General features: G+C 43.0%; 1 protein-coding gene across 1 annotated transcript; it reads left to right on the forward strand.

Moving 5' to 3' along the window:
• The first annotated feature begins 1041 nt into the window (after positions 1–1041).
• On the forward strand, positions 1042–11698 carry nampt2 (nicotinamide phosphoribosyltransferase 2). The gene is made up of 11 exons (XM_004068909.5): positions 1042–1361; positions 3091–3226; positions 4666–4769; positions 4857–4985; positions 5076–5234; positions 5324–5454; positions 6160–6385; positions 7048–7167; positions 9227–9367; positions 10125–10250; positions 10332–11698. The coding sequence occupies exons 1-11, from the start codon at positions 1314–1316 to the stop codon at positions 10485–10487; spliced, it is 1476 nt and encodes a 491-aa protein (XP_004068957.1). The 5' UTR covers positions 1042–1313; the 3' UTR covers positions 10488–11698.
• Positions 11699–12184: the final 486 nt, after the last annotated feature.

A 12184-nucleotide genomic window follows, 5' to 3' on the forward strand; every position in this document is an offset into this window, starting at 1 on the left:
AAATGTCATTTGTGATGTCCTTTATTGATGTTATATTATACAGATTATTTCTGAATGTCGTGTTGCTGCCATAGATAAATGATATTTCCCCATTGTGGGATTAATAAAGTCATCTATCTATCTATCTATCTATCTATCTATCTATCTATCTATCTATCTATCTATCTATCTATCTATCTATCTATCTATCTATCTATCTATCTATCTATCTATCTATCTATCTATCTATCTATCTATCTATCTATCTATCTATCTATCTATCTATCTATCTATCTATCTATCTATCTATCTATACAGATCAAAAGTACAGTAAACAGATTGTTAAAGACCCACGGAAAATATTTAACAGGAAAAGAAACGTAGCATTTTGGGATGTGTGATTGTGTGTGCGTGTGTGTGCGTGCTGAAACCGGTGCTCGCGCGATGCAGGAAGAGAGGGGGGATAGCGCGTGTGAGGTTGTGGAGCGCATACACGCGCGGTCAGTCGCCCGTTTTGGACTTAAGGAAACAGTAATAAAGAAAGTTCATCTTTAGTGACTGAGACTGGTTCTTTTGTCTGACCGGCCCAGAGGATCTGAGGGTTCGAACGCGGAAGTGAACCATGCGTCTTATTCATTCTGCGTCCAGCGGCTCCTCTGTAGATGTCTGCGCACTCAAAGGCAGCAGGGAGGGGAGGGGGTGTGGGCCGGTTTAGGTGATCAGAGCGACTTGCCGCTTGCTGGCTGTGCATTTGGGATGAAACGCACAACTGATGCTACCACAGCTTATAGTGGCTACTGGGGTGGCCACTGGGGTGGCCAGGTGTCGGAGAGGGGTGGCCATGGCCACCCCTGGCCACCCCCTGGTGGCGCCACTGCTTCTAATTAACATTCTTTAAGTCGTACTTGTTAAAAACACATTTTATTTAAAATAAATAAATAAATAGATAAAGGTTTCTCGGTTCCAGAATTAATGAATAAAAAAAAATCCTAGTTTGATTAGTGAAGAAACAAACAATAAACAACTTAATTCCTAGGTGTTCTTTAGCGCAGTTCGACGTGCATAACGTGCACGAGCCCTGACCCGCCCCTTTGCCCCTCCCCCCTTTAAACAGCAAACCCCCTGTCCGTCCTTGTAATGTTCCTTCGCGTTTTTCGGTAGAACCAGTGAAGAACTCTGGCTACTCGAAAACAAGACCGGTTGTTTGTTCGGCCCGTGAGTCGGATTAGCGGCTCTCAGCTCGGAGGTTCGGACGGGGAAGGCTCGCTGTGCTCCGGAGCTCCTGCTCGGCCTCGCGGCGGTCATCTCCCGCTCATTCATCCCGAGCAACAGCGATGGAAGCGGCGGACTTTAACTTCCTGCTCGCCACGGACTCGTACAAGGTTAGGGCTGTTTTTTTCTGATGATTCTCCATGATCCTGGTTCAATTCAAAGTCAGGATTATATCTCGGGCTAATGCAATTTCTGTCTGAATGAATTATCAGCGTGGTTCTGGTTGCTGCGCGTGACAGCTGCTGTCCATAACATCAGAATCGAAAGTGAACTCCGTTCGTCCATACTGCGCAATGAAGCTGTGTTTTATCCACCAAAGAACGTTTTTGAGAGTATAAAATGTTTGCGAACACAGCCTAACCAGGGACCCCCAGCAAGGCGTGTTGTTCTGAGGGTTCAGCGATAAAGTCATGACCCTGCGAACAAAGATAGTAGAAAACGAAGATGCGCCACTGACTCCTAGTCATGTGTCAGAGTGAGTGCTCTGTCTGTGGCACGTGAACAAATGTGGGGGAGTTTGGAGGCGCGTGGATATTCACAGAAGACGACGAGCTGATGAGCCTTGGCCCAGATGCTCTGCTGTCACAGGGACTTGGACACCAGTATGGCATTGCAGATGTGTTAACAGACTTCCTGCAGTTCTGATGGCCCGAACCGGGTTAACAGGTTACACAGCCCTGCTGTGACAGATCAAGACACGGAGATATCATCAGTTTCAGTAAACAAGTCATATTCTATGAAAGAGATAAGCTTTTGTTAGCACTTTGTCAGTTCAAGACCGTGGTTCTTCCAAACATCAGTGACAAAGTGGCTGGTAGAGACTGTCGATGGAAAAACTGCAGGAAAGAAGCTGAGAAACTATCTTTAGTTGATACTAATAATGCTTCATGTCACATCTATGCAGACAATACTCGGCTTTAACATCAAACCACCATGATCCATTAGAGTCTCACTCCGATCATTTTTTGATCTATTGTAAAAGTGTTCCTAGTGGCTTTTTTTTAATGTATGATTATGCCGTTTTTAGACTAAATAAAAGAAACTGTAATTTTCCAGGTCATAGTTTCTGCAGAGCTACAGTAGTTCATTAGAACTTTGCCTCTGTTGTGGTGCAGTAAGCCTGGGCTCATTTTCTCTCATCCCCTTGTTTACGCTCTCTCTCTCTAACTTACAGCCCCTCGCAACCCCAAGCTAATATTAGTAATGCAACAAAAATAGCGTTCTGAGCCAGATGCCAACATGATTTTCATTGGAGTAGGTCTTTAAAAGACTGCATTTTTACAGTTTAACTTGTAATACTATACTTTTTAATTTTATTAAATGTTTCCTCTTTTTTTTTCATTTAACGTTTTTGTCAATTTCTGGTCTTCGCTTTGGACTGCACATGTCTACATACGTTGCTGTTCAAAAACCCAAGTAAGAAGCAGTGTGAGCTTCCTCACAGCGGTTCAAGCAGTTTGCAATCGCTCACGACTCTGGTAGCAGCACGCTGCAGATTATGACATGGACTGCTTGCAATTTTTTCTGTGAAGTTTGTGTAACAGAGTTGTCATGAAATTGAATCAAGCTCTACTGACGTTGCTCAATCCCTTAAACAGCGGGCCTCTGGAAGGAGTTTAGAGGACTTTGGCCTGATAGCCAGAGCTTTTTTTCCTGCCGTTTCTGTAGAAATCTCACGTGCCAGTGTATGGAGACTTGTCCCGGGTCCACTTAGGAGGAAAGGTTCCAAGTTTTCATTATTAAGTTTCCATGAGGTGACATTTTCAGGTTCCCATCAAGCATACCTTCCCATCCTGCTGTGCAGATGAGTTTGATTTTCCTGCTGTCCTTTTATTCCAGATCACTCACTACAAACAGTACCCTCCAGGAGTCAGCAAAGTCTACTCCTACTTCGAATGTCGACGGAAGAAAGGCTCCCCATTCAATGAGGTGGTGTTTTTCGGCCTTCAGTATCTGCTGAAGAAGTACCTGACAGGTGTGTTGGATCCTACGGAGATATTGACATTCACATGCGTGCACATGTGACCACAAATTCTGTCCAACAGGATTAGAAAACGCAGAGTTTTTTGGTTTGAAACAAACCTCAGGCAGTAGCTTAAGGTGTCTGTGTTTATAGACAGGAATTCACTTTCTCCCGCAAACTTACAGCCCTTCACACCCCCGACTTAACATTACAGGTAAAACTAAAATGGCGAGCAGTATTGGAGCTATCCAGCCTTACAGTTTGAGCCAAATGCCAACTCTTTTTCAAACATAATTTTTTCCCCTGCTCCTCATTCATAAGGAATACTTAGAAATTCAATTTTAAGCTTACATTTCTTTGTATATGTCCTCCATCATTAGAAAAAATGGCCACAAGAACAAGTTAAAAACACCACCAAATTTCCTTGGAGTCGTACTTGACAAGCTTTAGTTATTTTTCATGGATTTATTCATTTGGGATCAAGCTTTTCTTGCAATCATTCAAAGGGGTCTAGATAAGCAGCTGTCAAATCCTAGTCCACAAAATGATTTTTCTTCTCTTTCTTAAGAGTTTGATCCCCAAACTCTTAAGAAACCTCTGAGCTCTCCTGTGCTCCTAACACGTTTTTGAGGCCTTCACAGCAGCGGCTGATTAGGTGTATCTAAGCAGGTGACAGTTGAAATCCTGCAGGACGCTGTTTCTTTGGAACCAGGATTGGAATCCAATTCAAAACCGATACTCTTTTGTGACAGTGGGCAGGTTGGATGTGGATAGTGTAATTAGTAAAAACCAGTTTTCTGGATTACAGTTAATAAATAGAATGACTGTCAGGAGTTTCTCTGCAGCACAGGGTCTGTCGTTGTCCTGGAAACGAAAGTCACGAGAAGTTGAAGGTCTGGCATCAGTACTGCCCCATCTTTAGACCTTTATTACATTTATTACATGATGTGAAAAACCTCTTATTCGTTAGAATGTTGTATTCTTTATCCAATCCAGCTTTATTTTTGCCACAATCCTTCCCCAGTTGTTTTTCAGGAATCCAAAATAGAATGAAAATAAAATTCGACATACCATAGCTGGGCAACAAAATCAACAAATATAATATAAAAGGGTTACAAGTATAGAAAAGACTTGAATCCAAAGTATGATGAAAGTTAGTTTTATTGTTGCATAGCTGAAGTTTTAATCCAAAGCTTCTTATAGGAAAGCTCCAGGAAAGCAGATTTATGGTGCAATATTACAAAAATAAAATAACTCAGAAGAAAACGTGATGAAGAACATAACACTTATGTCAACTTTTAAACCCAGTCAAAAATATTAGAATCCTATTCAAAATAAAGTTGTCTAATTAGATACATTTGTTGAGTTACAAGTCAATCTTCCCTCCACAAAGACCCTGCAGGGTCCTCACTCTGAGCAGAAGGCCTGGTAACCCGGTGTGTCCTCTGCAGGTCCTGTGGTCACTGAGGAGAAGATTCAGGAAGCCAAGCTCTTCTACCAGATGCACTTCAGACAGGCTGTGTTTGATGAGGAGGGCTGGAGGAAGATCCTGGAGGCAAGAAGAGATGTTCTGCATCCAGTCAGTGTCACACAGGCAAGCTTGAAGATGTATGACCTGAAGAAGCTCGTTTTCTCACGGCAGAAACACGATGGTCGCCTTCCCATTCGGATCAAAGCCGTTCCAGAGGGTCGGATTGTTCCAAGAGGAAATGTGCTCTTCACCGTGGAAAACACGGACCCTAGCTTCTACTGGCTCACCAACTACATTGAGGTAAAGAATCTGCTGATTGGCATTTTTTATCATCACTCCTTACTGTTTTCACACACTTTTCTGTTCCCGTTTTTAAATTTCACCTGTTAGACCATGCTGGTCCAGATGTGGTACCCCATCACAGTAGCCACTGTATCCAGGGAGTTCAAGAAGATCCTAGCCAAACACCTGAAAGCCACGACGGGGAGTCTGGAGGGCCTGGACTTCCGACTTCATGACTTTGGCTACAGAGGAGTGTCCTCGCAGGAGGTGAGGAGGATCCTGGTCTCCTTCTGCTTTACAGCTGAGGTGTTTGTGGGTCCAGAAGTTTTACTGGGACTCTTTGCTGTGATCTGCAGTCTGCAGCGCTGGGAGGAGCTGCTCACCTGGTGAACTTCTGCAGCACAGACACAGTGGCCGGGGTGCTCATGGCTCAGCGCTATTATGGCTGTCCAATGGCTGGATTCTCCATCCCTGCAGCTGAGCACAGGTAAAGGGAAACATCTCAGGCCTCTTTTATTGAACACACACTCCAATGAAAATCATGTATTTGGTGTTTTGACATGTTTTCTTGTTGCATTTTTCTCTTGATGGAGGAAATAAAAAAACAAAATAAAGTTGCATTTCTGACTATTTCCTTATTGAAATTGTTGTGAATCAGGAACGGTGGAATAAATGCCACTTGAAAAAGGCTGTAGCAGTGACATATGGGCTCTATAAACTGTGTAGTGAGGAGTTTTTAAAACATCTAATAAAAGTCTTAAAAAAATAAGTTTACTGCTTCGCAGATTTGGTTATTTTTAAAATATAACTGCCACGAGAAATGAGAGACTGCTGTATTTAAAAAGCATTTTAAAATGAACCCAAAAAGCTGTAGAGCTATAAATCAACCTTTTATGTTACATCCATTAATAATCAGTACCTGCTTTATCCTAAGTGGAGTCCTGGAGGTTGTCTCCGTCTGGCGCAGCATTTATGGCTTTATGGTTTGTCATCATCATCCATCAGGCTTGTAAATATGACAGAGAGCACAGCTCCGTTCTGATGAGATTAGATACATACATAAATTTTGAGTGCATACAAGAGCATCCTGGAACTCATGGCTGAATTGGTCCTTAAATGTAGTCTGTGCCAAGTGTGGAGCTGTGGTTAGGAGCCCCTCCCTCACAGCTGACTTCCTCTTCCTATCCCTCAGCACCATCATCTCCTGGGGCAGGAACCGGGAGAAGGACGCCTTTGAGCGACTCCTGGACCAGTTCTCGTCGGGTCCTGTGGCCGTGGTCAGCGACAGCTACAACATCTTCAACGCTTGCAAACACATCTGGGGCGACAAGCTGAAGGAGAGAGTCATGGAGCGCAGCGAGGACTCCTGCCTTGTAATCCGACCGGACTCTGGAGACCCGGCTGAGACTCTAATTGAGGTGAAGATGAGCGCTCGGCTTCCCCTACGGGTAACATCGGGGAAGTGACATGCGATTAGAGCAGGAACCAAAGGGGGAAAAAAACAAAACAGCTGTTCAATAATTGTTTTATAAACTCTTTGAAGGGAAAAGTAGAGGAAAATTCAGCATGATCATAGAATAAAACACTGAAGGATCATTTGTCTTGAAGTTTTATGTACAAGAAAAAATTTAAAGCGCAGCACTTTTCCTTACAGTTCATAAACCAAAGAAGAGTCGCGATCATTTTTCAAGTGCAAAGTGAAACATGAATAGCAGTAATGAGGAATTAGCTCAAGACACACCAACGCTCAGGTCCATAGCTTCTCTGTTCAGAAGCCTGTCCTTCTGCACCCCCATCCCCTGGTGCAAGAACTGGGGGAAAGACGCCTTTGAGCAACTCCTGAACCAGTTCCTGTCCGGTCCAGAGGCCGTGCTCAGCAACCGCTACAACAACCTGTTCTGTGCTGAGCAAGAACTGAATACCATCATTTTTATAAGTGAAAACGTGGGGAAAGTGTGATGCATGAACCTGAATGATGGCACAGCAGATGCTTAACACGCGTGTTGGATAAAAAAAAAACATCTCCAGATAGCCTGAGAGCATGTTGGGTAAAAATAACCAAAAAATATGGTCCCTGCAGGTCCTGAGGATTTTGGAGGAGTGTTTTGGCTGCTCTCTGAACTCGGTGGGATTCAAGGTGCTGCCATCGTACCTGCGGATCATCCAGGGAGACGGGATCGACCTTCGCTCTGTCAATCAGGTCAGAAACTAAGCAATCAAACAAAGCAAAAACGCACTTGCATACTATCGGATTCACGGGTTTAAAAATGTTCAGAAGCATAAAAAATGAGAAAAACCACAACTACAGTTTTCCCCGTCAAATTTTATGAAAGACTTTTTCACAAGAAAAGGAAGACCTGGTTTATGTTACCAATTTTGTATTAGTCCTTCAGACTTCCAGAAACTGGATATGTTTTTAGAATCTTTGCCTTTGGCATTTCTAAGGAAGCACCTGAACAGGTAATATGTACCATCTGTCACCTTTTATTGTGTTATTGTCTCCTCGTCGAAACTGTCTGCATAAAGTTATGCCACTCCCTCTGGCGTGAAGATCATAGCAGCTAGACATCGGCTGCAGTCCTGCTCCACCTTTGATAAATCACTTTGCATTTGCTAAATTGATCTTCTTTTGCATTTTCTCCTCCAACCTTTCTGCCACAAACGTTTCGATTGCACAGATGCAGTTTGCTCCATAGATCAACAACAAGGCGTTTTTGCTTCAGAAAAGTTGTTCATTATTTATTGCCTTCAAACTACCGTAGGTATTATATCACTATTAAGGTTTTATCTACATGTGATGCTACAGGAATCTCAGAGGTTTAGAAAGCTGTTTATCATTGACTTGAGTTTCGATCGCTACAGCATAGACGTGTTGGTGCATGTCAGTAACTCTGCATCTGTCATTCAGGATTTTGTCTTTTGCGGAAATGTTTTGGTTCTTTTAATTGCTCCGCAGCATCCGTGCTGTAAATCTCCCAGAGGGTTAGCTTAACATTGTCTGATTCCAGAAGACGAAACAACTCGTCTCAGGGAGCGCTATGAAATTACATTTGTTTCTGAAGAAATTGTCCATCTGTTAAAAAAAAAAGCTTTTGTACTTGTCATAGAAAATTAGTGATTCTGTAAAACTGTTTTGTAACTGTAGAAGAAATTGTCAGTCCTCAAAAATGGTTTGTACGTGTGTGAAACGTCACGGACACATAGTCAGGATCAAATGTAGCATCAAAATGAAGGGATTGTGTTTAAAAAATGCTTTACTTTTTCACATTTTTATGCAATCTTTTTTGTTCAACCCATGGAATAAAAGCTGAAAGTCTGCACTTCAATGGCATCTGGGTTGTTTAATTTAAAATTCACTGTGGTAATGTACAGAAACTAAATTAGAAAGAATGTGTCTCTGTCCAACTATTTATGGTCCTGACTGTAGGAGCACGCGCACTGGTCTTCAATGACAAAACCCAAATTATAACAACAAATTCTGTTGCTTTAAGTCTAACAATCAGCAGCCTCAAGCTTTGTACAGCATGGAAACAATTGATGCATGTTCAAGAATGTTCCTTTAGCCCACGGTGTTCACACTGGACAAGCAGGGAAGGGCTGGCACTTCTTTTTTCTTCTTCTACTGTTTACTACCACATGTCTTTTAACTACAGTTGGAAGAGGTTGGTGTGAAGTCTTGAAATGGTGCAAATCTCTTAAATTTAGCTCCAGGATTTCTCTTTCACAGCTTTGTTTCAACATATGAAGGGCTTGGTGTCATAGAATTCCAGCCATGCAAACACAGCAGTTATTTATTTCTCCTCCGTGATCAATTTCCAAATGGTTGGAACTTCCTTGAATTAAAGGGGACGCCATCCATTTATCACTTCCAAATCCAAGTCCCTGCATGGTCAACGTTCAACCAGGTTTAACTTGCAATGTGCATTCGATGGCCATGTGTTTTTATCTGAAATGTGCGTAGCGATTTACATTTCCTTGGAACGCATCCTGCAGAGGGTGGTTTACACAGTCACCCAATCGGTGGGGTGCTTGGACCAGCCAATCAGATGCAAGATATCCATACCCAAGAGACAAAAAACCCTTCACGAAGGAGAAGAGTAAAATGGCAGGCGATACCTTGCATGAGCAAGACATTATAAAAGTGTCTGGTAAAAAAAAGAATCTTCAAATCAATCATGAGGGTGGCTCACAGAAAACCAACATCTGAAGTCCAGAAGCTGCGTTTCTGCCTTTTTTGACCCATCCTCTGCTCTCTGCAGATTCTGGAGAAGCTCAGTGATAAAGGCTGGAGTGCTGAGAACGTAGTCTTCGGTTGTGGCAGTGCCTTGCTTCAGAAGCTGAACAGAGACACGCTGAGCTGCGCCTTTAAGTGCAGCTACGTGGAGACCAACGGCAAGGGGGTGAGTTACGCCCTCCACTGGTGCATTTACCCGAGGTCAACATTCCTGCACTGCCTCTTCTCTGTCCAGTGATCAGAATAGTGTTCTTCTGTCGTCTCGGCCTGATTTTTTTTTTTCAATCCCTTTTTGGCCGAATAGGTTATCTGTTCTGCAGTTGTGTGTATTTGACTTTAGACAGAAAACCTTTTTAGTTACTTTTACTAATCTAAACCGTAGATATTGGAATGAGCTGTAAACGGGATTCAATGTGGTTTTGGAGGATGAAACGAGCAGAGACACATTTGGAACGGACCTCAGTGCAGCTTTGAATCCAGATGACTTGCAGCATATGCATCCCTCAAAAAATGAAACGAACATCAAGCCACAGGTCCATGATTTGAAACCAAGCATCTTGTTCAAACTCATGACATTTGATCCATTAAATCTGCGGCGCCCTCCACACGTGCTGTTGGCTTCCACAACAGTACAGCCCAGATTATTAGTCAGCCTCCGCCATGCTTTTTTGTAGGCGGGGAGTTCAGGATTCCTGCAGGCTAAGCTGTGATCTGCAAACATAAAAGGTTATGGCTGGTTTCTTCCCAGAATTCCTGGTGTCTCTGGAGTACCAGGGGACTTTTTTGTTTGGGGAGCCTCAGAAACCCACAGCGTCTGACTTTCTTACTCAGCAATAAAACCTTTCTTCTGCCTCTTTCAGGTGGTGGCGCTGTTGGTGTAACTCTTCTGTGAGAGGGGGTATAACAGTTGTTACTCCTTTCAGATGGATGTGTACAAGCAGCCGGTAACCGACCCGTCCAAGAGGTCCAAGAGGGGCCGACTGTCTCTGCGAAGAAACTCGGATGGTTTCTTGGAGACGGTAGAGAGCGGGGCGGGGAAACCCGAGGAGGTCTGTACAGTTTTTTTTTTTCCAGCGTTCTTTTCTCCAGAAGTTTTTTTTCCCTCAACTCAAAACCGATTTGGTCTTCAGGACTTGTTGGTGACCGTCTTTGAGAATGGCTGCCTGATGCAGAACTACAGCCTGGAGGAGATACGGAAGAACGCCCGGCTGCAGGACGACGAGCCGACTCCCATCTCGCACAACCAGGAGCCGCTGAACCAGCGCATCATCAATGGGGTCCACTAGAACCAGCAATCCTAGCGGGCACAGGGGACCTGGGGACTGCTGTGTCCTAAGGGGCCTCACCATCACAAAGGAGAAGCTCAGGGTGACTCCTGAACACTCCTGAAGACTCTGTTTACTGCAGAATCTGAGCGTCAGGAACTTCAGCGTTTTGTCCTCCAAAAGTCAGAATAACAAGCTGATCTGAAAAGCTCCAAACAGAATCCAGACTCTAGAATGACGACCACTCAGCATGAAGGTGGTCAGGATGCCTTTATTTCCTTACCATCAAACATGATCTCAGGACAAACAGCATGGCGGATGTGGGCCAAACCTCATACACTGACTAAATGACCCGGACTCTAAGCAGCAGCACTGCCACCTACAGGAAAAGGGGGACCTTTTTTTTTGTTTGTTTTTTTAAATTAAACCAGCATCTCTGCCTTTACAGGCGGTCACGCACTTCCTTGCAAAACTGTAGTCACAGCAGTAGCTATGCCGAGAGGCTCCTCTGGATTTGTGTCTGAATCTTGAGAAGGCTCGTGTGTTTGTGGGTCGGAGCCAAGGACGAGAAAAGAAATTGCAAGTTTTCATGAATCGTAGTTTTATTTGTACATTTAGGTGCATTTTTAGATATTTTAAAGCAAATGAGAAAACCCTTACTAATCTCAGATGGGACTTTACTTTGCAGTGTTGGTTTTTTTGTTTCTTTTTCTCCCAATGAGATAATGAGGCGTTGTCACTTGAAACTGAAAGCGCTTGTCGTCAGTATTTTTTAAGACCGATATCCTCAAGCAGCTGCTGCACAGAGCTCGTCTTCCAGACGTTTGCGGTTTCCTCAGGTGTGTATGTGTGTGTGTTTTCTTGCAGGTGTTTTTAAAGCTCTTAATTCGAGGAAGTAAAACAACAAACTGCAGCGTCATGTTCTCACTGTCGATGGCTCCAAAGCTCCAGCCTTAGTTTCGTTTTGTTCATTTTCTTTCTCATCATAATTTTTCTCAACAGTTAGCTGGAAATGTCTTGTGCATGGTTCTTTGTTGGACTGATGTCAGTTTTGCAGCAGCTCCACCTTTCCACAGCAGAACAATGATTCCTTTATTCCCAGTTGGAGGAATTGTAATTAAGTATTTAATGCCACACAAAATAATACATAGACTGTTTATGCCTAATTGAGAAAGAATGTCATCTGTATGAATCAAGTGATTTATTTTGAATGATTAAAAATGCAAAAAGTACTGCTTTTGACTTGAATCCCTGCTGATTCTGACAAGATTTCAGAAATCCTCCCTTTGGATCTTATATAAACCAGCAGACCAGCAGCTCCAGAGCGAGCAATAGAAAAAACAGAAAGGGGTTTATACAAATTTACACCCTGGCTATCCAAAGATTCATAACCCCTTTTTGTGATAGTAAAACCTGTCCAACACAAAAGGCCTACAGCGCTCATCTGTTTGCTCAGTTGTTGGACAGAACAAGTTAAAACAGAAGAAGAAAAAGAAAATCTCCAACCTTTGGAAAAAATTTAATTCTACTTTAAAATAGGCCAAATTAAGTAGCCTTGGTTAATGTGATCCTCTGAAATTATTAATATTTACTTGACTTTAGATAACAAATTTGTGAAAATACTTTTTCAACTGAGTAAGCTGAGTTGCACTTTAAAAAAAAAACACTTCAAATGTCAAGTTGAATCAAAGTGGTTCAGGAATATGGAATAACCCCCC

This window comes from Oryzias latipes, chromosome 5 (assembly GCF_053564925.1).
Source record: "Oryzias latipes strain Hd-rR chromosome 5, Olatipes_Hd-rR_3.1".
Lineage (NCBI taxonomy): Eukaryota > Metazoa > Chordata > Actinopteri > Beloniformes > Adrianichthyidae > Oryzias > Oryzias latipes.